General features: G+C 36.5%; 2 protein-coding genes, 2 long non-coding RNA genes and 1 pseudogene across 6 annotated transcripts; 1 reads left to right on the top strand and 4 right to left on the bottom strand.

Annotated features, from left to right (window-relative positions):
* Window positions 1–1,257: 1,257 nt before the first annotated feature.
* On the bottom strand, window positions 1,258–2,543 carry LOC147566517 (uncharacterized). The gene is made up of 2 exons (XR_015230488.1): window positions 2,472–2,543; window positions 1,258–2,362 (listed from the first exon to the last, which is right to left on the bottom strand). It is a non-coding gene; the product is annotated as an uncharacterized LOC147566517 (long non-coding RNA).
* An 870-nt stretch (window positions 2,544–3,413) lies between these two features.
* Window positions 3,414–7,596, bottom strand: BRL2 (BRI1-like 2). Its single transcript, XM_086653016.1, has one exon. The coding sequence runs from the start codon at window positions 7,124–7,126 to the stop codon at window positions 3,707–3,709; it is 3,420 nt and encodes a 1,139-aa protein (XP_086509142.1). The 5' UTR covers window positions 7,127–7,596; the 3' UTR covers window positions 3,414–3,706.
* A 3,104-nt stretch (window positions 7,597–10,700) lies between these two features.
* Window positions 10,701–19,227, bottom strand: LOC147566515 (uncharacterized). Of its 2 annotated transcripts, XM_086653015.1 has the most exons (14): window positions 18,774–19,115; window positions 18,579–18,660; window positions 18,409–18,499; window positions 18,160–18,309; window positions 17,867–17,998; window positions 16,130–16,277; window positions 16,000–16,038; window positions 15,845–15,919; window positions 15,271–15,330; window positions 14,708–14,746; window positions 13,494–13,558; window positions 11,766–11,856; window positions 11,575–11,692; window positions 10,701–10,893 (listed from the first exon to the last, which is right to left on the bottom strand). In XM_086653015.1, the coding sequence occupies exons 1-10, from the start codon at window positions 18,888–18,890 to the stop codon at window positions 14,711–14,713; spliced, it is 930 nt and encodes a 309-aa protein (XP_086509141.1). In that variant the 5' UTR covers window positions 18,891–19,115; the 3' UTR covers window positions 10,701–10,893; window positions 11,575–11,692; window positions 11,766–11,856; window positions 13,494–13,558; window positions 14,708–14,710. The 2 variants fall into 2 exon arrangements, with proteins under 2 accessions (XP_086509141.1, XP_086509140.1); XM_086653014.1 differs by lacking the exon at window positions 14,708–14,746 and having other exon boundaries at window positions 18,774–19,227.
* Window positions 19,228–21,606: 2,379 nt separating this feature from the next.
* On the top strand, window positions 21,607–23,474 carry LOC147566514 (uncharacterized). The gene is made up of 2 exons (XR_015230486.1): window positions 21,607–21,699; window positions 21,889–23,474. It is a non-coding gene; the product is annotated as an uncharacterized LOC147566514 (long non-coding RNA).
* LOC147566513 (inositol polyphosphate multikinase beta pseudogene) lies at window positions 22,362–24,648 on the bottom strand (annotated as a pseudogene). Its single transcript, XR_015230485.1, has 2 exons — window positions 24,538–24,648; window positions 22,362–23,506 (listed from the first exon to the last, which is right to left on the bottom strand). The product of XR_015230485.1 is annotated as an inositol polyphosphate multikinase beta pseudogene (transcript).
* Window positions 24,649–25,320: the final 672 nt, after the last annotated feature.

The following is a 25,320-nucleotide window of genomic DNA, read 5'->3' as shown; positions in this document are numbered from 1 at the left end:
CAAAGACAAATCAAGTCTAAAATTTGTAAACAGTTATGGTGTGTTTGGATGACGGAATCATGAATCCAAGTAATATTTTTTTGGTTTGTTTGAAGGGGTAATTTCTAGAAAGGTCAAAATAATATTGAAAATGAGTAGAAAAACACAAAACATTTAGAAATTATTATTCAGGTCAAAAAGTGTGCAAATACTAAATTACCCCTTTTTGTCATTTTGTGTAACTAAGTTCTTTTATTTTTCTTTAAATTTTAAAGCGATAAAACTTTTGTTTGAGATGTAGGATAAAAATTATATATTTAGAAATGACTTTTCATTAGCTTTCTAGCAAAATCCACTTTCAATACTTTTTTTCAAAAACAATAACAGAAAAAACCTTTACGTTTTTCTGCAAACGTGTTTGTAAAAGGCCAGCGCTTTGGGGAAAGCTAAATAGTTTCCGGGGTGTGAAATTTTAAAGGGAACAAAATTTTGAAAAGTTTCCGGGGAAACATATTTTATGGGGAATATGGTTCAAAATAAAAAAAACCCTCCACCTCACATCTCTCTCTCTCCACCTCACCTCTCTCTCTTCTCCGACTAGGTCGCCGGTTGGAAAATTTTTCGACCGGCGACCATGAAAAAAAATTCACTCTCTCTCTCTCTAGAAACTCCGGTGAGAAAAAAATTTCACAAAAGAAACCTTGTTCTCGAAACTCGTTTTTCAAATATCGTTTCATTCGAGGCCCCTTCGTTTTTTTCATAATTTTTCTTTTCCAAAAATAGTTTTTCTCGAAAGCCGTTTTTTCCACGATTTTTTTTTTCCGAAACTACTTTTTCGGTAACCGAGATTTCATGAAAATTTTTTTTCACGAAAATCATTTTTTCATAAGAAAAAAAATTCGGGAAAAACGGTCTTCATGAAACAAAAAAGTTTTTAGGAAATTTCAGTTATCGAAAAACGGTTTGGAGAAAAAATGTTTTCTGGGAAAAAAATCGGATTTCGGGAGAAAAAACAATTGTCGAAAAATCGGGTTGGGGAAAAACGATTTTCGAGAAAAAAAATTTTTGGTAAAAAAAGCGATTTTTGAAAAAAAAAATATTTTAAAAATAATTTTTTGTAGAAGGAAATATATTTTTGTTGATTTTAAGTTTGAAATCTAGGTTTATTAATCCAAAATCCTAGCAAATCCTAGGAAGTAGGGTGGGATTTTAGTCCAATACAAATTTTGAATTAGGAATCCTTAACATTCAAGAGTCTTAGGATTCTTGGTAGCCATACAGACCAAAGATGCTTGATTCCTATCAAATTCCACTTTTGATAGGAATCAACACACCATAATATTATTCTTTACATAATTAACAATTAAAAGTTCATCACAAAATTAAGTCGTTTACAAATTGTACAATTGTATGTAAGACAAATTAATCAAACCGGCAAGTCTATCACACAAATGTAAGAGAATTTACCATTTTTGATCTTAATAATATTTTGCAATCAGTCGGACTGACCATATACTATGCCTAATTGACCGATAGCCCTAAATGACTTTGCTTTGGTATTGAGCAAAAAATGGTTGCAACCTATGGAGGCTATTTTATTAGTTTCCAATTTTAACATCTAGAACTAAAATACTTTTAACAAAAAAAAAACATCTAGAACTAAAATATTTAAAATGATTTTGGGGGAAAAAACTTCTGAGAGAGCCCTCGGAAAAGAATTGGAGTTGGATGTGCCTGTATACATTTTAGTATTTTCTGGGGGCACCAATTGAGCTCGCCTGCCCGAACCGATATTCCAATTCCATTTGATTAGTTCTGGTTTAGGGATTCTTGCCCAATAATGACTTAATTCAGTCCCCTTGAGGATGCATCTTTCCTTTCTACTACTAAACTGATTTCATGACTGTGTTTTAGTGGTGTCAAACAGCCGACGGGCAAACCCGACCCATTTTCTCAGGCCAGGCCCAGGCCGTCACTTTAATGGGCCAGCAGCCCAGGCTGGCCTATGGATTTGTCTGGGCCAACCCATTGGCACAACTGTTTCATTAAATGCCTCACCGATAGGGTATCAGAAAATTTGGTTGCTTCTAAAGGCACCAGACCAAAAGGTTGTTAGCATCCAACTCTATTAGCACCAGGCCCAACTGCTCCTTTCTCTGTTAGCACCGTCTAACTATGTAGGCACCAGTCAAAGTGTAGTCAACCCTAAGCCCTCCATTCATCTCTCACAAAATCTGAAAATTGAGAATTCCAAACTTTCTCTCTCTCTAAGCTAATATTAATTTCAATTCGAGGTGAATCTGTTTGGGCTAATATTTATCGAGTTTCCATAAGCCCTCAATAAGTATACCTCTATATCATCTGCCCACTCCATTAAAAGAACCTAAAACGAAAGAAAAAACAATCGTTCCAATGTTAATGAAAGTAGATAAACAATTTCAATCTTATAATGGTGTAATGATGATTGACCTGCATATTGTATAAACATATACCTCAGAAGGTGTGAAAAGTGAACAAGCTTGATCAGTTATATCCAGCAAAGAAGCTTCCTACTAAAACAGAAAATCGGGTTTGGTTAGAAGAAAGCATTAACGATTTTGGAAAGGAGTAACCTGTAACTATATCTTGTGTTATTCGGAAACTTGAAACGACATGAAAACACATGGTACAAACTAATTAGGTAGTCACCTTTTTTTTTATCTTAATTAGGTAGTCACCTGCTTACATAAAAACCAGAGTGAAGCAATTTCCTGCTTTGCGAATTTCAGCTGGTATAGATTCATTACTGCAGAGGTAATTTCACTAAATATGGGTTCTTGGAGCTTTTTCGTGGGAGATTGCACCGTTGATACAAACGATTCGTGGGAGATTGCACAGTTGATACTCTTTCTTCAACCCACAAATTGAAGCTGTTTCTTGAAAGATTGCACCGTTGATACAAACGATCCGTTCTTTGAGAAGAAGAGAGAAGATATCGTCATTGTTTAGGATTCTTTTTGTTTCGGAAGAAGCAAGCGAAGGTGAACGTCACCCACATTAAAAACCGGTGCTTATAGAGAACTCGGATCAATGACCATTGACCCGAGTCAATAAAGTTTCCGGATGCTAACAGTCTTTTGGTCCGGTGCCTTTAGAAGCACCCAGAAAATTTTGGTTTGACTGATGAGTCGATGGATAGAAAAGCTGAAAGAGGGTTATCTAGGCATTTTTCCAAGCTTAGGGATCGAAGGGGGAAGCTAGTCAACTTTAGGGGCCAATCGGAAATAACCCAATTACCTTTCTTAAATACTAAAAAATGTTTGATTAAATATCTCATTGAAGATTAGTACTTTTTTTTGTTGAAATTGAAGATTAGTACTTAACAGTTAGATTAAACTTTTCAACTTTAAGTAAGTCTTGTTCTTGTCACACTACAAAGAAAGTTATTTATCTGCTTTGGTAGAATAATCTAACCTCTTCATATATTGATGCGTATAGAAAACACAAAAAACCCCACATCATATAGGAAGCGAAAACACGTACTAGTTTCTTTGATGTTACAACATAATAATTCGAAAAATAAACAGAAACCAATGACAAACTTGGGTTCATTAGTCAACAACCTTTAGTTGGAGTGGTTACCGAGTTGGTTTCCACCATCTAGCTCAAGGGTTCGAGACACAAAGTCACACTCCTTAAAGTACGCTGACCTTTCCCTAAAAATACATGGGTTCACAAGGAACCTTTATCATGAGACATTGTTACTTGCACTACCAGTGGCCGTAACCAACTCTCTCAACATGTTCACAACCTGAAGCATGTTAGGCCTTTTTGATGGAAAATCATCTACACATCGTAGACTCATCTCCAAATATCGGATCATCTCTTTCGCTTCATCTGTTTCTTCTTCTTCTTCATCATTTTGGTTTTTCGGTGATAAAAGGTCTTGATCAATAACTTCTCTTCCTTTTCCTTCTCTTACTTTCATCTTAACCCATCCTACCAAATTCGTATCTCCAAAATCATCTTTATCTGTCGGTCGTTTACCTGTCAAGAGTTCCAATAATACAACTCCAAATGAATAAACATCTCCTTTTGCTGTACACCTAAAGCTCTGATAGTACTCCGGAGGGACGTATCCTGGTGTTCCAGCGAGTGTACTCACACTTAGATGTGTGTCGAGTGCACTAATGAGTCTTGCCATACCAAAATCCGATACTCTTGCTTCCATTTCATGGTCTAATAGTACGTTACTCGACTTCATATCACGGTGTATTATATGTGGAATACAATTATGGTGTAAAAAACATAGTCCTTTAGCTGCTCCTCTTGCAATTTTCTTCCTTTCCTCCCATGTTAACCGTCGCCCTTCACCTGTCTTTTTTCTCCCGTGAAGCACCTCTTCAAGGCTCCCAAACTCCATGAATTCATACACAAGAAGCCTCTCCTCTCCTACTTTGCAATAACCTAATAACGGGACAAGATTCTTATGCTTGATTTTTCCTAGAGTTTCCATCTCGGCCATGAATTCACGATCTCCCTGACAACTTAAGAGTATAAGCTTCTTAATTGCAACACTCGAGCCGTCCTTTAATGTGGCTTTGAAAACTTCTCCAAATCCACCACATCCTATTAGGCTTGCTGCTGAAAACCCGTTAGTAGCTTCGATGAGTTGTGAGAATTTTAGCTTCCTTAATTGCATTTGAAAAGTTGCTACATTTATGCTTAATGGTTCCTTCTCTTTATCTATTTTCCATGTTGTTGCTGCATGAGAGGCTTGTAAACTATTTAGCATTTTCACTTCCACAGCTTCTTTACGCCTTGCTCGCATTGCTATAGCCCATACTATTAAAATGCACACTGAAGCAACTGAAACCAGAACTCCTAATACTATACTATTAGCCCAAGATGCTGCTGTGGGTTTTCGATTTCCTGTCCCATCCTCCGCGGATGGATTTGGCATTTCATTTTCTGGTGGACATGGAGGGAGAGGAAGTCCACAAAGTCCTGGATTATTTGCAAATTGAGATGCAGGAAGAGTACTGAGTTGTCCCCTAGACGGAATTGATCCCGTCAATGCATTATCAGACAGATCAATTTGTACCAAAAAAGATAGATTTGAGAATGATTCTGGGATATGTCCTTGCAATCTATTGTGAGATGCATCAAAGACACCAAGATTCCTAAGTTGTCCAAAAGTGTCAGGGATCTCTCCTGACAGTCTATTATGAGCTAAATCTAGCACCTGTAAGGCAACAATCTCACCAAATTCTGCAGGAATTTTCCCTTGAAGTTGATTGTAAGAAAGATCGAGGTACTCAAGAGTTTGATATAAAGTCCACATACTCAAGATAGCTCCTGAATATAACCTTGTGAAATCACACGTCTTTAGTGACGGCACTTCTAAAAGTCTCTCTGGTCGAATTCCAGCAAATTCAAGCAAACCTCCAACTCCTTTACATGAATTTCCTACATTTCTCACGAATGCCGCAGTGTTACCAGAGAGAATTCCACTCAATGACTTTGCACCAAGTTGTCTACCAAGTCGAGGAGGTATCTCACCACTAAGCTTGTTACTATTCAAGTCTAACCAGAGTAAACTGGTACAGTTCATCAGCTCTTTAGGTATCTCGCCACTCAAACTATTGTTCGCAAGTTGAAGAACAGCTAACCTTGACAGCAAACCAAACTCTTTAGGAATCGAACCAGTAATTCGGTTGCTTGTGAGAGACACCCATTCAAGATTTGTAGAATTGAACAGTTGAGTTGGGATTTCACCACTTAATAGATTGTTATTGAGAATCAGATTCTTTAGTTTCCAACAATGGCCTAGTTCCGGAGGAATTTTCCCACTCAAAGAATTATACCAAGCCATTAATTGCTCCAGATTTTCAAGCTTCCCAAACTCGACAGGAATCGGACCTGTCAGGTAATTTATACTGAAATCCATTGTCTTGAGCTGTGGACATAGAGATAGATCAGACGGAATTTCGCCTGTAAGCAGATTATCCGGGAGTCGTAATTCTTCTAGTGACGCAGCACCTGGGCAGATATCTGATGGCATAACTCCAGAGAGCTTATTCGAGCTAAAATCAACAATTCGTAGTCGATTACAGAATGAGATAGAAGCTGGAAATGACCCAGAAATGAAATTATTGCTTAATAATAAGCTGTCTAATGATCTCAAATTGGGAAGGATGGAATCTGGAAAGGGACCTGTTATGTTGTTATTAGCCAAGGCAAGAACTTGAAGCCATGAACAAGACGAAAACGAATTCGGAATCGAACCTGAAATATTATTATTAGAAAGCTCAAGATGGAGAAGTGAATCACAAACATTTCCCAATTCAGAAGGAATGGAACCCATAAATTCATTATGTGACAAGTCCAACCTCTGTAAACTGTTTAACTCGCCAAAAGATATCGGTATCTCCCCTTTGAACAGATTAAAGGATAAATTCAATGTCTTAAGATTTGTACAGTTAGAAATGGAAGAAGGTATAGTACCCATAATACGATTTCCCGACAAATCAAGATGCAACAAACCAGAGCAGTGTGGGGTATCAAACATTAGACTCGACAACAATCCTGTTAGATTGTTGTAAGATAGATCAAGAAGTTGAAGTTTATCTGAATTCTCTAAAAGATTATCAGGTAAGAAACCTGTTAGATTATTATGAGACAGATTAACATAAAAAAGACTTGAATACTTAGAGAAAAAGTTAGAAGGAACAAGACCAGATAATCCAGTTGATGATAAATCAAGTTGTTGTAATCCAAGTGGGAGTAGTAAAAGTGAAGAAGATGAATTCAAAGTAAATGAATTCATAGAAAGATTAAGAACAGATAACATGTTCAAAGACATTAACGGATAAAACGAGAGAGTACCAACAAGATTACAACTACTAAGATCAAGTTTTGTTGTTCTTCCAAGAGTACAAGTAACTCCATACCAATTGCAGTAATTTCTATGAAGTTCCCAACCTGATAAAACTCCATTTGGGTCTTTTTGAATCATCTTTTTGAGAAGAATTAGAGCCTCCCCATCTGTTTTAAGTGAAGAAAGGGAACTTGGGTTTGTTGCAGAAATCAAAGGAGAAGAGAAAACAACCATGAGTAGAAGTATACTTAGTGTTCCAAAGAGGAAGATCTCTAATGGTTTTTCCATGAAAGAAGATAGAGGTTGGAAGAACACACACAGACAGAGTGGTGTGAAACCAGTAAAGGAAGAGGGTGCTTAATATGATGAAAGTCTCTTCTTGCAAAAACAAAGGAGATAGATAAAATAAGCTTTAGTAAAGAAGTTTTCATTGTTTATTTTGCTTTTTTTTTCAAAGTGTAAAAGGGGGAGGACGTGAAGATGGGAATATAATAAAAGAGAAGAATATAAGATTGGTGTGGGTGGTTACTCATTTCTCTACTTAAGTAGAGAGGATAGAGAAAGTAGAGGGAGAAAGTAGAGGGAGATTTGTAAAGAAGAATGTTTAGACTTTTGGTCAAAACAAAGTGGACCCATCCGACAAGAGTATAACCAAGATTTGGGTTATTTTGAGAGGTTTAGGCAATGGTCCAAAAAATTCCCAAATAAGCTAACAATCCTCAGTAAAATAAAAATGTGGGGCAAGTCCAATAAGTCCGCTTCGTCGTGGCCAAAAGTCATATTTTGCGTCACAAGAAGTTTTTTTTTCTTTTGTTGAACGCGTCATAAGAAGTTGGTGTTGTCGCAGAAGCGTTTGTTGAACTGGCATGTTGTACACTTAGAGGGTGTTTGATTTTTTAGCACTTATAAGTGCTACCACTTACTAAGTGATTATCACTTAGTAAGTGATATCGTTTGTAAGTGATATGGCGTTTGTTTTCTATTACTTCTAAGTGCTTGATTTTTGTTTTTATATTAATTCTAAATATCATAAAAATGAGGAATTGTCTATTTTGACCTTAAAGTATTTACATATTAGCATTTCATACTAATTCATTATGCCCGCGAGTTTGGATATAAGAGAATTACGGTTTATGAATACTTTATGTTGAAAATATTAACATCAAATAATCAAAAATTATGAAGGAGAAAGAACTTACGTTGCATGATGGAGTTTGGGTGGTTCCGTGATTAATGAAGGAAGAGATGTGAAAAAAATTTAAGAGAAAAGCTTAGGCGAAGGATGAGTGAAGAAGGAAAATGGTCATTGATAAAGTCATAAAAATAATTTTACTTATCAATTGTTTAAGATTTTCTTTTTAGTTATAATTATATTGGTAACTATAATATTCGATAGGGATAGAAATGTCTTTTTTAGCACTTAGAAAGTAAGTGCAAAAAAATAAGCTCCAAGTTGGAGCTTACTTTTTTGCACTTACTTTGACCCCACTTACAAGTGATATTCACTTATTAAGTGAAAAAACAAACGACCTAAAATTGCCGGCCCGCACTTATTAAGTGAAAATCACTTAATAAGTGCAAAAATCAAACACCCTCTTAGTGTAGATTTCTGTACATACAACATAAATCTACATGCATTTCACGTAGTTTACATTTTGCGCCTCGAGATGCTGCATGACTTTAACCATTTCGAACCTGGCAAATCAGTCTTGGATTTGACTTTTCTTGGACTGATTTCATTTTTTCTTATCTCACGTATTCTGAGTTCTCACATCGAATCAATATCTCTCGCTCTTTTTAATATGGTAACATTACTCAAATTGAAAACAAATATATCAAGTTTGGGATTATCCATTGACACATCTAAAGATATGATTTGATAAAAAAGTGGGTCCTGGTTAATTGAGCTTATTGAGGTTGTCACTGTTTCATTTCTTCCACTGCTCAAGGTAGAAAAATGAATAAAAAAAGCAACCTAAGACCCACCCAGAAGAACCGAATCAATTACCACTAGGTTAATGACACTGGTGGTGATGATTATGGACCCCTCCTACTAATAATAATAATATTCAAATAGGTCTCTCCTTATTGTGCAAGATCTACACTCAAGTATCTCTATCCATTTTCTTATGTATCACATGTTCACTAAAGCTCTCATGTATAATACCCTAAAGTTTGAAATATAAACCCTAAATTTGAAAGAAGAATTTTGAATTTATAAGATATTATTAAATCAAATAGGTTTCCGACCGTCTACGGATTAGCAGTATTCAAGAAAATAAAATATTATTACTGATATACTATGTTGAGATATCATATAAAGCCGCATTAAGTCAATTTTATATCTTTTAATCGTTTTCTTTTTAACTTTGTGTTATTGATAATTTATTTTAAGACCAAGCATGCAGCTGCTTCTTAATATTATGGGCGATGACTACATATAATTCTAGTAATTCAAATGGAAAATTGAACACACAAAAGAAGAAAAGAATAATAAAGAAAAATCTCAACCTAAGATTAGAGTTTTACTGAAAAGAAGGCTAGAGTTAGCCATGATAGAATCCAATAACTCTAGTGGGCCATTGCCCTAGGTTGGTCTTTTTTTTTGTTGAAACCCCTACGTTGGTCTTAGGTCCATTAAAAAAATTAAGAAATACACTACCAAAGAGACATTTTCGAGAAATGTTATATGCGCTTACTATTTCTACCCGCCACACTCACATCTCCATTGACTTAAATTTTTTTTACTTTAGACGTGAGTGTACATAACAAAAATGGTGAATGCATTAACATTCTAAATTTCTAACCCTATACAAGGTTTTTGTTGTTCAAGGGCACAATGCTCTTACCGTGGTCAATTGGCGAAAACCAAGTCAAGTTTCATTTGGACCCTTTCCCCATTTTCTAGCACTATCAATTTCCGCACTAGGAGACAACCTTGCACACCACTGGTGTCACCGCGGTTAAGGTCTTTTCTTTTTCTCTCGGCGGTTTTCTCTCATCAGAAGAACTTTGAGAAAGGACTACTAAGACCCTTTACCCAGACGAAGGGGTTCAAACCTCAAAAACCCGCGACGTGTCAACACGGCACAACACTTGTTCCCTGTCGTGTTGCCTTATAAACGGGTTGTAGCAGTCTATTTCTGGGCCTACATGGCCAATGCCCACCACTATGTACAACGTAACATTGTAACACGACCTACTCCACACATTGGAATGGAATACCCCTAACCACTAAATAGAGGGTAGCTCTATTTCCCAAATCATCGAAGACAAAGCAAATCTATCTCCACTCTTCCAACGCTACCTTATCTACTTGAACTCCTCAAGAGAGTGCTACACTTTCTTTCTCGACCTTCTGATCTATTTCATCCCACAGAGTCTTAGCTCCAGCCGTTTAACGAGCTGCAATATACTCCAACTGTGATAAACATTACTAATCTTCTTGTACTTTGTTACTTTCTCTTTCTAGAAGTTAGCTTATTCATATGACCATCCTTGGCTGCACCACCCCAATGTCCCCACACTTCACAAGTTTATCTTTCTTTCTTTTGCAACTTTCTCAACTATAATGCTGGTGTCTACCGATCAAAATCACAACTTTAGGAATTGTAGAGGGCATTTGGACCTCCAATCTTCAGTCTCTCAACCCCTAGATTTCCGGCTGTATACACATAACTACTCTCTTGGAGCAGATAGTGCAAGATTACAAGATGGGACTAGTCAAAATTTCATTATTCATCATTTCCCTTTGGCTAATATATAGATTAAGATTAGGCAGAGGCTTCAAGAGCTTCACTTTAGGGCTTTTTAACCTAACCTCCTCAATACTAATTGATAATTGAATTTAACCCCTCAATAATTGATAACTAGCTTACTCCTTGGACTTACTATTTTTGATAAACTTTCTTTACATTTCTCCTGACTACAAGTTACAACTCCTTTGTACTCTATTACAAACTTGTTGTCTTAAAATATCAAAGAACATAGTACAAATTCATCCCCGTAGAGCTCATGTTGTCATTCGAGCATCAGCCTCCACAGGCAACCATAGCCTGAACACAAAAATAGTTTCAGTAGGGTCAATAGGAATCTTAGGCTTCTTCTATTTTATCGTAAACAGATTTCAAAACCCAAATCTATTAGTCTTCAAACTGTATACTTCAGACTCACTTTGATATTTAAGAGGATAGAAAGACTCCACATTTGAAATCAGGAGAAAAACATCTAAATAATGTTGTACACTATCTCGCTATCTAACACAACCTATGTCGCTATGTAACACAAACATCAAGACCCGAGAATGCCAAACAGTTCCATACAGACAAGAATGCTAAATCAGTCGTGCCCACGAGATGGGGGACGTCTATGCTGCCTACGTTTCGGGCTCCTGACATTACAATGAGGCTCTCTAAATGGATTTTATAACATATTTGATCTTTTATAGCATTTAGGCTATATGAGAGAAGGGTGTTACGTAGAAATAGACATAAGAATTTCCAGCAGTGATTTTCCTGTTTGTGTGCAACAAAGTTAATTCTTATACTTCCCCTTCAAGAGCTTACTCATTATAACAAACTCAATTTAATCAATTTCTAGTCTTCCTTGTTCTATCATTTATATTTCGTTATCACCTTATGGAGGCCGAGGTATAAATAGTTGCATCTCATATACCATTGTCATTGACGCAATCATGCACTAGACATGCAACAGAAACACATATTAAAGAATATTACCTTTGCAATGCTGCCGCCTTCCAATGCCTCGTTCAGGACAGTACTGCGTCAACCATTCCATGATTCAAACTTTTTTTTTCTTGTCGGGTGCCTACTTATATGTGCGAGTGACGCGGATCTGTATAGAAGTTGGTTACTTAGTTATTCCCGATCGAAGTATAGAAGTGCATTCAAGCAGTTAACAGTAGTACCTGAGCAAATGCATAAATTGCTCGCAAAATTCGGGCGTAATCTGTTCCAAGCATTTGAATGACAACGTCTGCCAGAAATGTTCCCCACAGCCTACATTAAGACAAGTAACGAGGCAAATCATTCCACACATACACTTCTCTGACTCACTGAATTGACTGAAATCAGAGTGGAAGCAAAACCAAGTCATTTACATACACTTAGGTAACTTATTGGAGACAATAGTTCATATTTTCAATAATAAAATATGCTTCGTTTTTGAAGAAATGAACTACTTTGCGCTAGGGAGTAAATCACATTATATTTCCATCCTCTTAATCACCTATTCCGTGGTTCTAGTTTCAAGATTACCCTTTTTTTTAAAGTTTACCCATGATAAAACAAATGGAACAGATCAATCATTTAAATATCTTTTTTACATACTTCGCTACTCACTACTGACTAGAGAATTATCTTTGGAGGAACGCTTCCTCAAGTACAAGCACCTAGTCAGTAGTCACCACAACCTTGAAAAAGCGTTGTCATTCTACAACTGCTTGGGTTGTCAACTGATGGAAACATGGCCAAGTACAAACACATTTGAACTCAAATTCATGAGGAAGATTATTAACACCCATCAATCACTTAACAAGCAAACCATCTGAACAATTTCCTTCCTAATCCTTTTTTTTGGAAGACGACTACGATCTACGTACATCGTGATATTTGACATTTGATATATCATAGATGTGATAAGCTCGATAACCGCCCACTCAAACACTAACAAGACTGAGCCTATAGCCCAACAAGACAATGGCCTGAAGCCCAACAACATTATTTATACCCTCATAATTCTAATTCAAATAACCAAAGATTCCACCTTCTCTGGGATTCGAACCTGGGACCTCCAGGGCTTTCTGGAGTTTATGTCAAAACCTTGGAACCACTTGGGCTACCAACTGTTGACCCTTCCTAATCCTTTTAGTTACTTAGTTATAAGGTTGTCCATGACAATCAACTTTTCTGACCAGCCAGTATGATGTAAGACAAATACAATATCAATATACACACAATTAGACATTTACATTAATTCATGTTATATATTGTATACAAATAATATAATACCTTGGTTTTTTATCTTTCTTAACTAGTGGTTCAGATTTGATTTAAACAAAGACTTAGATGGTCCAGGTTTATCTAATAGGATATCTATATAACTAACATTGTTTTATTTTTAAGTTTTAATTGTATTTTGTTAAAAACTAAAGATATTATAGTACATAAGTGAAAAGTTTTAGGTATGTAATGTAAACTTTAAACAAAATTACAATAATGGATTTCAGAGAAGTTTGATTTGCAAGTTAGTCAAGCTACTATATCTAATACGAATAAGAGGTCTATGGAGTTTCTCTCAATTGATTTGAAAAATCTGATGTTGAAGACAAAAAAGTGTTGTGTTCCCTGATATTGAGACGGCTTTGTATCAATGGGTTCTTAGAGAAGTCAGAAATACATGTATGTAAGCATTATTAAATATATATTCGATGGGACCTACAGGACACTGAAAAAAATATTATTATCTTATAATTTTAGTGAACTATTACTTTAGCACGTTGGTCCTGAGTCGGGACCGGAAAAGAAAAGTATAACTTAGCAAGGTTATAATTTTATCGAGTATTAATTTACCAATGTTTTACTGTAAATGAATAGTAAGCATCGCAAATATAGTAGTGGAGAGAATGGGGCAATACATTGGGCCGAGTAACATCATCATACTTCTGAGCCCCAAATATCTCGATGCAGCTCCAGTTAAACCCTGTCCAGATAACAATGAAAATCATGTCAGTGTTGACAACTAATAAACATAAAATGGCCCAACTTTCAGACTGCAATCGACTTTTAAATCTCGCTATCATAATAACATTTCATCATAATATTCTCATCTTTTTGGTCAGGATTCACCATAATATTCAGGTAATTGTATTATAACGCAATATCATAATTTTGGAAAGCATACATGTTTTGAAGCAATAGTAGCTTGTATTTTTCTGGACGGCTATGAAGAAAATGAAGACCCTATAAAGTACTAAGCAAGTCACATAACAGAGTAAATAAACAATTCACCAATCACATCTTTGGTTATCTCAAATTTCAGACTTCAGAGTAATCATGTAAACATGAACCCATGCAAGTTTCAGTCTCAGTTGTTTGTTCAACATGTGAGGAATATTCTTGATATAATACTACTGGTGGGTACTTTGTTATCCAAAAACTTCTGAAAACTAGTGAACTTTTATACAGGTCCTGCATATTGAAGTAAAATACAGAGCTACTCATCATTGTGAATACCTGTATACCTTTATAAAAGGTGATCCAACTTATGATGACGCAAAGTGCAAGTAAGATTATTAATTTCTACTTATTTCTAGTGCTTTAAACTTTAAATATATTGGTTATCGACATGTCTAATTCAAAACCATTTACATCATTATCATACTTAGAGACTTCTCTGTTATCAACATGCAATCTTCGTTTTCTTCTCTTTATGGTCGTGAGACTTTTCAGGGGAAGATCACAACCTTTTCTGATACATCTGACTGGTATACTTTAAATCAATCTTCAGAGCACAGTTTCGATAATACAGTTCAAGGTGCCGATAATTAGAGGAGAGATCTTTCCTTGTATCCTAGGAGCAAGTACTTAAAGTGTTAAAACAACCCAAGATTTCCGGTCCCTTACTTCCGTATTTCTGAATCTCACAATCGAATCTTACTACCCAAGTCGAACCTATTGGCAACGGAGCAACACCGGGACACGAACTATTAGTGGCAACGGGCAAACGAGGCTTACGCGGGATCTAGGCGCCTTTTGGAAGGGAGTAAATTCAGAGGTATGGTAAGTCATATGGGCTTGGTAAGTGCCCGCCAATTTCAAGCATCGTACCGAAAAGAAACCCAAGGCAAACCTTTTAGAAAGAGGTTTGGAGCCCGACCTCGATGTGAATCTGTTATAGGCGCAAAAAACGGAGTCAACCCAATGACAAACCATTTAAATCATTATCATACATAGAGACTTCTTTTTTTGGTTATGTATTTTGTTTAAAAGGTCAACATACTTTAAGGGGCATGACTCCGTGTCTCTAACCCTTGACCTAGGAGGGTGGAAACCAACTTGATAACCACTCCAACCGAAGGTTGTTGACTTTTTGGTAATGTATTATTGGTTCTTACATATATACTCGGTGAGTATGACTTTTCAGATCCTCGTAGAGTTCCAATAGTATCGGATTGTCTGAAGTCCTCTAAATACGAAATAAAATGTGCTTTTAGAGAGCATTTGAGCTATAGCCCAAGGTTTGCCAAAACATGAGGCTGTGCTGAAACATGTGCCTTACTATGGCTCTCCATCTATCCTATCGTAACCATTTATGTGTAAAGGTTGTTGATCGCTGGTGATGTATCTTAAGTGGGCATGCATGAATTAACTGCAGATATTGAAACTGGTAGCATTATTTTATTACTAAGACACCTTTCTCGCCGCAAGCAAGGCAGCCGTTGACTCCAGGTTTAAAGCTGCCAATTTTCCACCCTGAAATACAAAAACTTATGCATATTAGCCTAATTATAGATTATAGTTTATAAGAATAGATGGTTGGCGACCGCTTAAGTCGTAACTGCTATCTGTTATCACAGCGACCCACTTTGACAACCCTACATTTGTAAGTCTTGTTGCCAAATAATCTTTATGTTTTAGAGTCGCCATGTCAACTAAAAAGACCCAATCACCCAACATAGAAGTTTCAACTCTGTTTAATCTTGAAACAACCATGCTCGTGACATCCAGCAGATTATGCTATGTGGAAATAGTTCGTTCTGGTTAGAAGTGCTAGCACTTCTATAAAAGAAACCATGATCTCTCCTTGTAAAACTATGAGATAAGGTAGTTTCCACATTCAGCATTTAAAGGAAATGGTCCAAATATGATCGGACATTGGAGACAAGAATAAACAGGCGAAAAACTAGGAACCTTGGAAAACATCCCTCGTGGACATTTTTTATAATTTCCAGTACCAGTTACCCATAAACTCAACGTCATTTGATACCTCTTTTACAATTTCACGCTTGATCTGATAGTTGGCAGCTTCAAATAGCATCTTTCCAGATAATCTCCTTGCTATCTACCATAAAGGCAGGCAATTCACAAACCACAAAAGAATAAAAATAGAAAGCCTCAGAAACATGTAGGTCGCGCTCATACCAGTTCATAAATCTTCCCCAAAGTGAACATACCACCACCCTACAAGAGAAGATATGGAATAAAGTTCAACAGAGAAACAAAGACGTATAAATAATATCATAGTGATAGTAGAGGTAACAATAACAGAAACCTTCATTATCATTGACTTGAGCTCCACTGCCCCAATTTGCAAAGCAGCAAGTGCCTGCACCTTCCACTGACTAAGTCCAAGTTCTAAGGTTCCACGAGTGGCAGCAGATTTAGAGCTTTTCCATGAGTAACTGTCGTCTATCTCTCCACTACAAACAGGTCAATAGAATTTAGAAGGTTTGTCACATTAAAACATGAGCTCTGCTAATAGTTGTAAATATTACATTAGATCTTCATAAGTTTGGATGCATTATATCAACTAAATATCCTGGACCGCTAAGTAGAAACAGTCTCAACTAATGATGACCATGGACGGATGAGAAAAAAGTCATCAGAAAGGATTCTCCACTAACTAACAGCACACTCAAATCATATTAGCAAAACCACATCCCATCATTGTCTTCATTTGTGCATAGTTAGCACATGAGAAACTTAGCCTTGAACTTGAAAAAGGATAGGCAGAAAACTTAAAAAAAATTATTTGAGCAGTTAAAAATTTGATCATTGGTTAACTAGGAAGAAGACAGAATTTTCTCGACAAATTGACAAAATTTAATCTGATTAAGAAATGAAGAAATCAGAATAAACCCTCAAATAAACTGGCAACTGATTAGTGGTTACCATAAGCACAGTAAACATATACGAGAACCTGTGGATCACAAATAATAGAAAGAGAACCTAACAAAACAAAGGCAAAGACTGAAAGAGTGGCATCGTGTTTAGGATAGTGTCTAAAGATTGAAGAGTGGTATTATTTTGTGCTTCTTATGATAAGCTACATAGGTTTAACTATGTTTACCTTCTAAAAATGGCAACGGTCAAATATCATAAGGAACCCAAATAGTAGAACATCCAAAACAAAGGATTCAACCCAAATAGTAGAACGTACCTAAGCACTTTAAACAAAAGGAAGAGATGAAAAATCCTTTCTTCCATGACACTTGAAAACATAGGTTCAAATTCAGAAGAAAAAAAATCCGAGCTCGACGGTAAAAACCGACAAATGTTCAGTTGAGAATAACTTAAGCAGGGTTTTCTTTATAAAAGATAGCGATATTGTCATTACTGTCGTACATTTCTTGGGCTTTTACACTCAAATGCCCTTTCTGACAGGCATAAGTAATAATATAGACAAGGTAAGAAGCATTCAGGAGCAACACAAAAAGAGAAGCTCTGCTTAGTTACACAATAATTTCTTCTTTATCGAGAATTCATAAGGCAGTAATATTCAAAAGTAAGAAATTCTCCTTCCCTCCGTCAAATTAGTCTACCTTGGTCGTCTTCTTGGTACTAAGCAACAATACATATTGGACATTCATGCTGGCGTAGGAAAATGAGATTGAGATTGGAAGTGCTGAAATTTTGCACTTATCAAACATTCAAAATACAACCAGGTACGAAGAATGGGTAGAAGTTTACGTGATCTGAGGGTATTAATGTGTTTAATTTATTTGAGTAAAATGTAACAGCCTTAGCTCATCATCATTCTACAATTTCTACAATCAAAAGGAATTAAAAATGCACCAAGGTTTTGACTATATTTCTAAGTATAGAAACTTCAATTCTAGTGCAGAAAAACCCATGTAAATTTACCTTTTCAATCACTTCTTCGAATATCTACATGCTACTAGTATATAAAGTACATAATACACCATTATCTTACAAATCATTATACACGCTAAACGAATCAAACCTCCATGTAACCTATCCAGTTTTCTACTTTTAGGTAAGATAGTACCTTGAGTATTCCTGTAACAAATGAAGAAAAATCTCCACCTCAAGGTCCTCGGTCGACAGTTTGCTTGAACAAGGAACACTTAACTTTCTTCTGACACTGAGCAAAATATCTCTGTAGGACGGCCTCCAACCTCTACAAAAAAAATATATAACATAAAGAGAAGGTTAGCGAAACTCCCGAATGCCATATACATGTAGAATTAAAGATTTGGTATACTAATCGATACAAACTCGACCACATATTTCAATCAAGTGTGAATTTTAAACAAAACAGCTGTAACAAGTACTAAAAACCTTAATGTGGATCGAGCATCTGCAGCGAGATACAAGAATCGGGATTCGAGAAGCTCGATAAAATCCTCTCTCTCCTCAAAATCCTCCCCAATCATGATATAATCAACCTCATTTCTACTGGTTATTGATTTTAGTAATGGACTGAAGTAGCTGCACATTATTTTAAACAACTTTAGTATTACTTCATCTAAGATACCAATACACTAAAATGAATAAAGCATAATTAAATTAGAGCCAAATTAACAAGACCTAGGACCAAAAAGAATCCTTTCAAGCTCATATAACTCAGAATCCGTAGCAAGTTCTAGCACTGAACGCAACTCCGGATCAAATGTACTTGCTGAAAATTTGAGAAAACCATGGATTCAAAACAAAATCTAGAGAGAGAGATAGATTGAGAGAGAGGAAAAAAAATGGACCTTCTTGGGCTCTTCTGGAAATTGCTGATTGAGAATAACAAACAAGTTGAAGAGTGTTTTTACGGCGTGAAGAGGGTGGAACCTGTGAAAAAGAGAGAGAGAGAGAGAGAGAGAGAGAGAGAGAGAGAGAGAGAGAGAAATTAGGGTTTTTGGTAATGGTGTGGAAGAGTGAGTGGAGATATTGGTGGTACTTACAAGAGATGATGAAGTGAGAGTGATGAATTGTGGGTTGAATCTTAAATAATTGGTTTGAGAGGTGAAGGGTAGAAAGGAATTGGTAGTATATGTTGGTGATGTAGTAGTAGTAACCATCCTTCTTCTTCTTCTTGTTTGTGTTCAGTTTCAACTTTCAAGTACAACACTCAGGGAAGCAATTCGGATCACATACTCTCCTCCTCCTGGGTTCCACAAGTTCGGCACTCGGAGTACCCGGTTACCTGCAAAGATTGTGGGAAAGATGATACAGGACCCTACCCGTCCACTTCGTGGTACACTACATTACTTGGATAATAGGACAAGAGGTATTTTAGTCTTGTGTGCGGGGAGCCCCCGTATCAGCGACCAAGATTATATCAGAAACCCGAACCGAAACCGTATCCCAAGAACCCGAATTGGAACGGTTTGTACCGGTTTTAGGTCCTCATTGCATATCAATGGGATTTAACATATCTGATGGAATATTACCCAATTAAAACTGATAAGTTTTAATTCGCCCATATATCTGATAGGAACTTGACTTTAATAAGTTTCAATACACTTGTATGAACCAGAAGAGAGAGAAACCATGAGAGAGAAGAAGAGAGAAATAAGAAGATGAAAAAGTAAAATGGTGATCGCCGACAGATGACCGATCGATTTCTTACTAATGTCCACCCACAAAATAAAAGTGACAATGATAAGATGACAAAGGTTTTCATGAGAGGGATAAAAAGGGGAAAAAGGGACTTTTTTTTTTTGTTGAAAGGGGAAAAAGGGACTTGACTTTAATAAGTTTCAATACACCTGTTAAAGTTGACAGATGGATTAAGGTGTCGTTTGGCAACCAAAAGTACAAGTACTTTTGCTTCAAAAGAATAAAAAATTATCGTAAGTGTGTTTGGCAAAAATGTTACTTATAAGTAAAAAAAGTCAAAAAGTTAGTTTGGTAACGCAATTTACTTTTTGATTTTCCTTTTCCACGAAAATACTTGATTTCAATTAAATTTATTTATATTTTTCATGATTACTCTTTTGAAAGAGGTGATGGCAGAGCCTTTGAGGTATAGTGATGCAAGAGGTGGTGGTTGTATGTGATTGATGTGTGGTGGTGGTGGTGATGGTAGAGGTACGGTAGTAGGGATATGGTGGTGGAGGTATGATGGCAGTGGTGGTTGAGGTATGGGATGGTGGTGGTGGATGTATGGTGTTGGTGGAGGTACTACAATGGTGGTGGTGGTACAGTGGAAGTATGGGATAGTGGTGGTGGTGGTGGTGGTTGAGATACAAATGGTGGTGGTGGTGCTTGAGATATAGTTGTGGTGGTGGAGGAGGTTTGAGGTGTGGTGGTGGAGCAAAAACATACAAAGAAATTTTTTTGGTAAAGTAAAATTAGTGTCTATGTTGAAGAAAAGTTGCTTAATTTTAAAGTCAAAAGTTAAAAATATGAACTTCAAAAGAAAGTAAAATTTTAACTTAAGTGAAATTGAAATTTTCACGTTACAAAACTAACCTTTTTTTTTTTTTTTTTTACTTTTCTACTTAAAATTAGCAAAAAAGTAACTTATTTTAGTGGCCAAACGACACCTAAATAAAAAAATGGACAAAATAGAATTAATTAACCCGGCCAGCGCTTTGGGGAAAGCTAAATAGTTTCCGGGGTGTGAAGACTTGGTCAAAAAGTGGTCAATTTTGTTTGACAATTTTATTTAGGGGGAAAGCAAAATAGCTTCTCCACCTCAGCTCTCTCTTTCTCCACCTCACTTCTCTCCCTCCACCTCATCTTCTCTCTCCACCTCATCTTCTCTCTCCACCTCATCTTCTCTCTTCTCCGATTAGGTCGCCGGCCGGAAAATTTTCCGGCCGGCGACCATGAACAAAAAAAAAAAAAAAATTTTTTTACTCACTCTCTCTCTCTAGAAACTCCGGCGAAGGGGTTTCCCTTCGCCGGAGTTCCGGTCTGTTGAAGAACAGACCGATCTGGTCTGTTCTTCAACAGGCCAGATCCGGTCTGTTGAAGAACAGACCAGTTCCGGTCTGTTCTTCAACAGACCGGAACTCCGGCGAAGGGAAACCCCTTCGCCGGAGTTTCTAGAGAGAGAGAGAGAGTGAGTAAAAAAATTTTTTTTTTTTTTTTTTGTTCATGGTCGCCGGCCGGAAAATTTTCCGGCCGGCAACCTATCGGAGAAGAGAGAGAGAAGATGAGGTGAGGTGAGGGGGAGAGTTTTTTATTTTGAACCATATTCCCCATAAAATATGTTTCTCTGGAAACTTTTCAAAATTTTGCATATTCCCTTTAAAATTTCACACCCCGGAAACTATTTAGCTTTCCCCAAAGCGCCGGCCTTTATTTTATGTCAATTAAGCTTTAATTACATCATTTGCGTATCTAATTTATTACAACATCCTTAATTGATAATCAAAACATAAGGGTATTTGATAATAAATTTAAAACAACTTTTTTTGTATTATGAGAAAGTTTGTTGTAAGCATTAGCAAGGATCTCTAGAAATAATTGAGTTTTTCAATGAAGTTGATGATGTTGTCATCACTCTTCATCAGGTAGGGAGAGGATTTATTTCATCATTTCTATGGCTGATTCTTTTTTTTTGCTAAACAGGAGACACAGGCTACATTGCCCAAAGAAGTTACTGTTGAAGTTACTGCTTAGAAGACACTCCTAAGCAGTCATATGCTTCTTTTGTAAGTGACCCTTTTGCCTAAACCTTAGGTTTGCTCATACTTCTTGCTGTGAACTGTCATGTTGATCTTTCAACAAAAAAAAAAAAAAAAAACTGTCATGTTGATGTATATTGGTAGCTTCATATAGGTTGGTTGGGGTCATTGAATTGTTTCAATCAATATAGCATTATTTGTTTTCTATCCTTTTCATAGACTATTCATCATCCAAGTGTTTCTGGGATTAGTACTTTTTTTTTTTTTTTTTTGAATTGATAAGTGTGTGCTTCGAACCCTTGACCTTAAGTTTGTTTCTGGGATTAGTACTTTTTTTTTTTTTTTTGAATTGATAAGTGTGTGCTTCGAACCCTTGACCTTAAGTTGGAAGACTTACCTCTTACAACTTGAGCCAAGGGTTGTTGGCTTCTGGGATTAGTACTTCATTGATCTTTGTTTACCAAAGAGATTTTGGCCGAGGGAGTCGGTCCCCAATTTTTCCTTACAACAATTGAACTTCCAATCTTCTCTTTGAGATGTTCCATAACAACTAATAGGGATGAAAAGAACCAATTGTTTTAACAACTCTAATGAAGTTGAAGTCTACAATAAACCATATCATATTTTGTTGTTTTTATTGAAATAATAAACTGCGATTAATTTAGGAAGAGAAGGTGATTTTATATACGCTTACAACTTTCTCACATGAGAGGGTTGTGTAGGGAAGTCGACAGCCTGCAACCAACTTGTAGGTAACTACTCTCTCACGTGAGGAGATGGGCGACTGTAGTACCTAATAAAACTGCAAGACCTTACATCGTGAAGTAGCAAAACACAACAACAGTAATATAGATGCAGCTTACCCATTTCGTAAACACCTCAGGTACAATACGGAAATACAAATCATACTTATCAGGTTCAAGTTATTCCTCAATAATATCCTGAAGTTGAAGTCTACCTTATTATAACAAACTGAAACAACCCTCTTCAATATAACAATTGAATCCTCGATAAGACACACCAAGTCAATACAATAAAATGCAATGCGTCAATGCATCAAGGAAAAGATCTTACATAAACTAAGGTCCCCAACTTGCGGCTTTGAGTTATTATGTTCAACAAAAAAAAATAAGCTCTTCTCGTTCTCGAGAAAACTTAGCTTAGCTAGTCACATTGTCAGGCGAAGCAAGTACATCCGCGACAAACTTTATCAGAGAACAAAGCCCTCCTAAAAAGTTGTGATCGATAACACCTTGACCATCCACGACATGGGCAAAATCAACTAGCTTGATTTCCCCACCTGATGATTTCTCGTGGACCATAAGAATCGAACAAGAGTTGAAATGGTACATGGTTTGATCCTCAAACCACAATTTCAGCTCCAAAAGTTGTGCTCGAATCCCATTCGGACCACCATAAACGGTTTTGGCAAAAGAGCAATCTGGTTCTGCATCTACTGATGGGTTAGAAGAAACGAACTTTTTCAAAACTAGTTTTACGTCTTCCGGAGTGTACTTTTGGACAGTCTTCTTATCAGGTTTCTTCATAAGCCTGCAACCCCGATATCCTGAAACCCAAGAGCACGCTTGTCGAATCTTTATCTTTCTCGAGACATTTCTTGATATACTCATCCGAGGCCTCAGGGTACCAAGTTCGAGATCCCATCTTGATATCCATCACTGATGGATTAAGGCGCTTTGAGACAAGGTCTTCCAAAATAAGGTGAGGATGAAGACCAGACCCATCTGATGCTTCAAGAAGCTTGGTTCCATGGAAAGCTGGAAAGAATCTGCGGATTTTGGTCGGGATTCTGTCATCAGATGTAAAAGAAGTGTAAAAAGCCTCTTCTTTGGTTCCACGTTCATCATTTTGGAGAGGCTTGTAAAAGTTACCCAAATCATCTATTAGTGGTCCTAACAATCCTTCATGGGCCCGGTGACCTGCAACCTGATGGTTTGGGGCCTTAAACATGGCTCAAGTAACAGAACAGACAACGATAACTAGATATCCGGTGCTCCACTATCTAGAATGAAGAATCAACAATAAAAATAAGCTCCCTGGAGAAACAATTTAGAATACAATTTTTAGATTCATAAAGCAGTTCAAACTGTTTGAGGGTTAAATCGGATGTTGCTTAATAATCAACTAATGAAAATGTAAAGGTCATTAGAATAGGAAAATTCATCTGAATGCAGCTGCAAGATGTACTGATAATCATCATGAAGTGAATCACAAACTTACTTTATTAGCATTCCACTGGTAGAACAAAAAAAGATGAAAACATCGATACCACATCATCAACCTACTTCAAATTACTAATACGTAAAAAAAAACACTTCAACCGAAAAAGTAAGTTTTGTAACATAATGTTAGATATATTTGACATTTAACCGACTGGGAAGTTTAAAGAGCTCTGGCATTGAAAGCTCACTAACTCCGCCATAAATCTTCCAATTACGTCTTATACAATTTCAAAATTACAACTAGGAAATAAACAAAAGAATGCCATACTAGGTGCAAATGCAAAATGATTGTTCTCCCTAGGATCATTATATTAAGTCCGTAACCCAGTGAGAAAGTTTTGCTGTTAAAATAGCAAAAATTCGACCCAATTTTAAGTTTTTTTCAAGTTAAAAGACAAATTAGATCTTGATTAGTTAAAACCCAACATTTGTATTTTGTTTTGTAAAAACCCTAATATTTGTATAATATTTGTATTTTGTTTGGTTAAACGTCCAATATTTTTGGCAACCCTTTTACAAACCGTCGCAACCCATTTGCAAACCAGTAGCAACCCTTTTGTAACCAGTTGCAAATTACAAAAATACTTAAAGAACAAAAAAAATACTAATATTGACAGTTTGAAATTGAAAGTCCCGGCTTAGCATGTCTCTCAATTTTCAAGTGAAGAATAATCAGTATACTTATTTTTTTAATTTCTTTCCCACCCAAAATCCAAAACTAAGAGAGTGTTTAGTTTCTTAAGGGTTTAAGCCAATGGAAAATTCTGATATAGGTTTATGGCCCAAGTGATAATATATACTATGGTGGTGCATTGAAAGATGATGAAAACGAAAAGAAAAATTACCTTTAACTTCGATTAAGGCAGAAAATAGAAGAAGAAGATGGCGTTGAAGTGTTCTCTCTCTCTCTCTCTCTCTCTCTCTGATCCTTCGTTCGATTAGGGCTATTGGAAGAGAGATGGGGAGAATAAAAACTGATGTCAATGTGTGGTGGAGGAGCTTGGACACTTTTTAATTTTGGCTTTATGGCCTTGTGGCTTTCTTATTTTGATGCGTTTACCCATTGCTTTTCAAAGTCTCCTGCTAAGGACAAAGAAAAAATTGCCAAAAAAAAAACTAAAATAGTTTTTTTGATTAGATATTATAATTAAAGATATTGTTTGAGTCTTTTTTTTTTTTTTTTTTTTTGTTAAGAGATATTGTTTGAGTCGGTAGGTGGTTTTGTGACAAATAAAGATAGAAAGGTAATTTTTTTTTTTTTTTTTGTTGAAATTATAGAAAGGTAATGAAAAAGGCCAAGTGTCACGACCTTTTTGTCCTGTTAGGTCGACCCGGCATAATATGCTCAAAACACACGAGCCGATAGTGCGGAATATCAAATCCTAACGTGTCGTACGGCGCTATGCATTCCCTCGTAATACATAGTCAGCCTTCCCGAACATATTCAGAGTATCTCGACTATCAAGTCATCTTGGTTCCCAACCAATATCGTGGCATGACACCATCGTGTCCCAACATACGAGCATAGCTCGAGCCGTCCCGTATAACGCTTCCTTGAGTCATAGACTCTCGCCCACTATAAAGGATACCAACATATGTGCGGAGCACCCCAAGCCGCATATGCGGAT

This window comes from Eschscholzia californica, unplaced genomic scaffold, assembly GCF_041429995.1.
Source record: "Eschscholzia californica isolate CP2 unplaced genomic scaffold, dmEscCali1.0.p SCAF_1, whole genome shotgun sequence".
Taxonomy (NCBI): domain Eukaryota; kingdom Viridiplantae; phylum Streptophyta; class Magnoliopsida; order Ranunculales; family Papaveraceae; genus Eschscholzia; species Eschscholzia californica.
The sequence above is the reverse complement of the archived record's forward strand: the minus strand, read 5'-3'. Positions and strand labels throughout refer to the sequence as shown.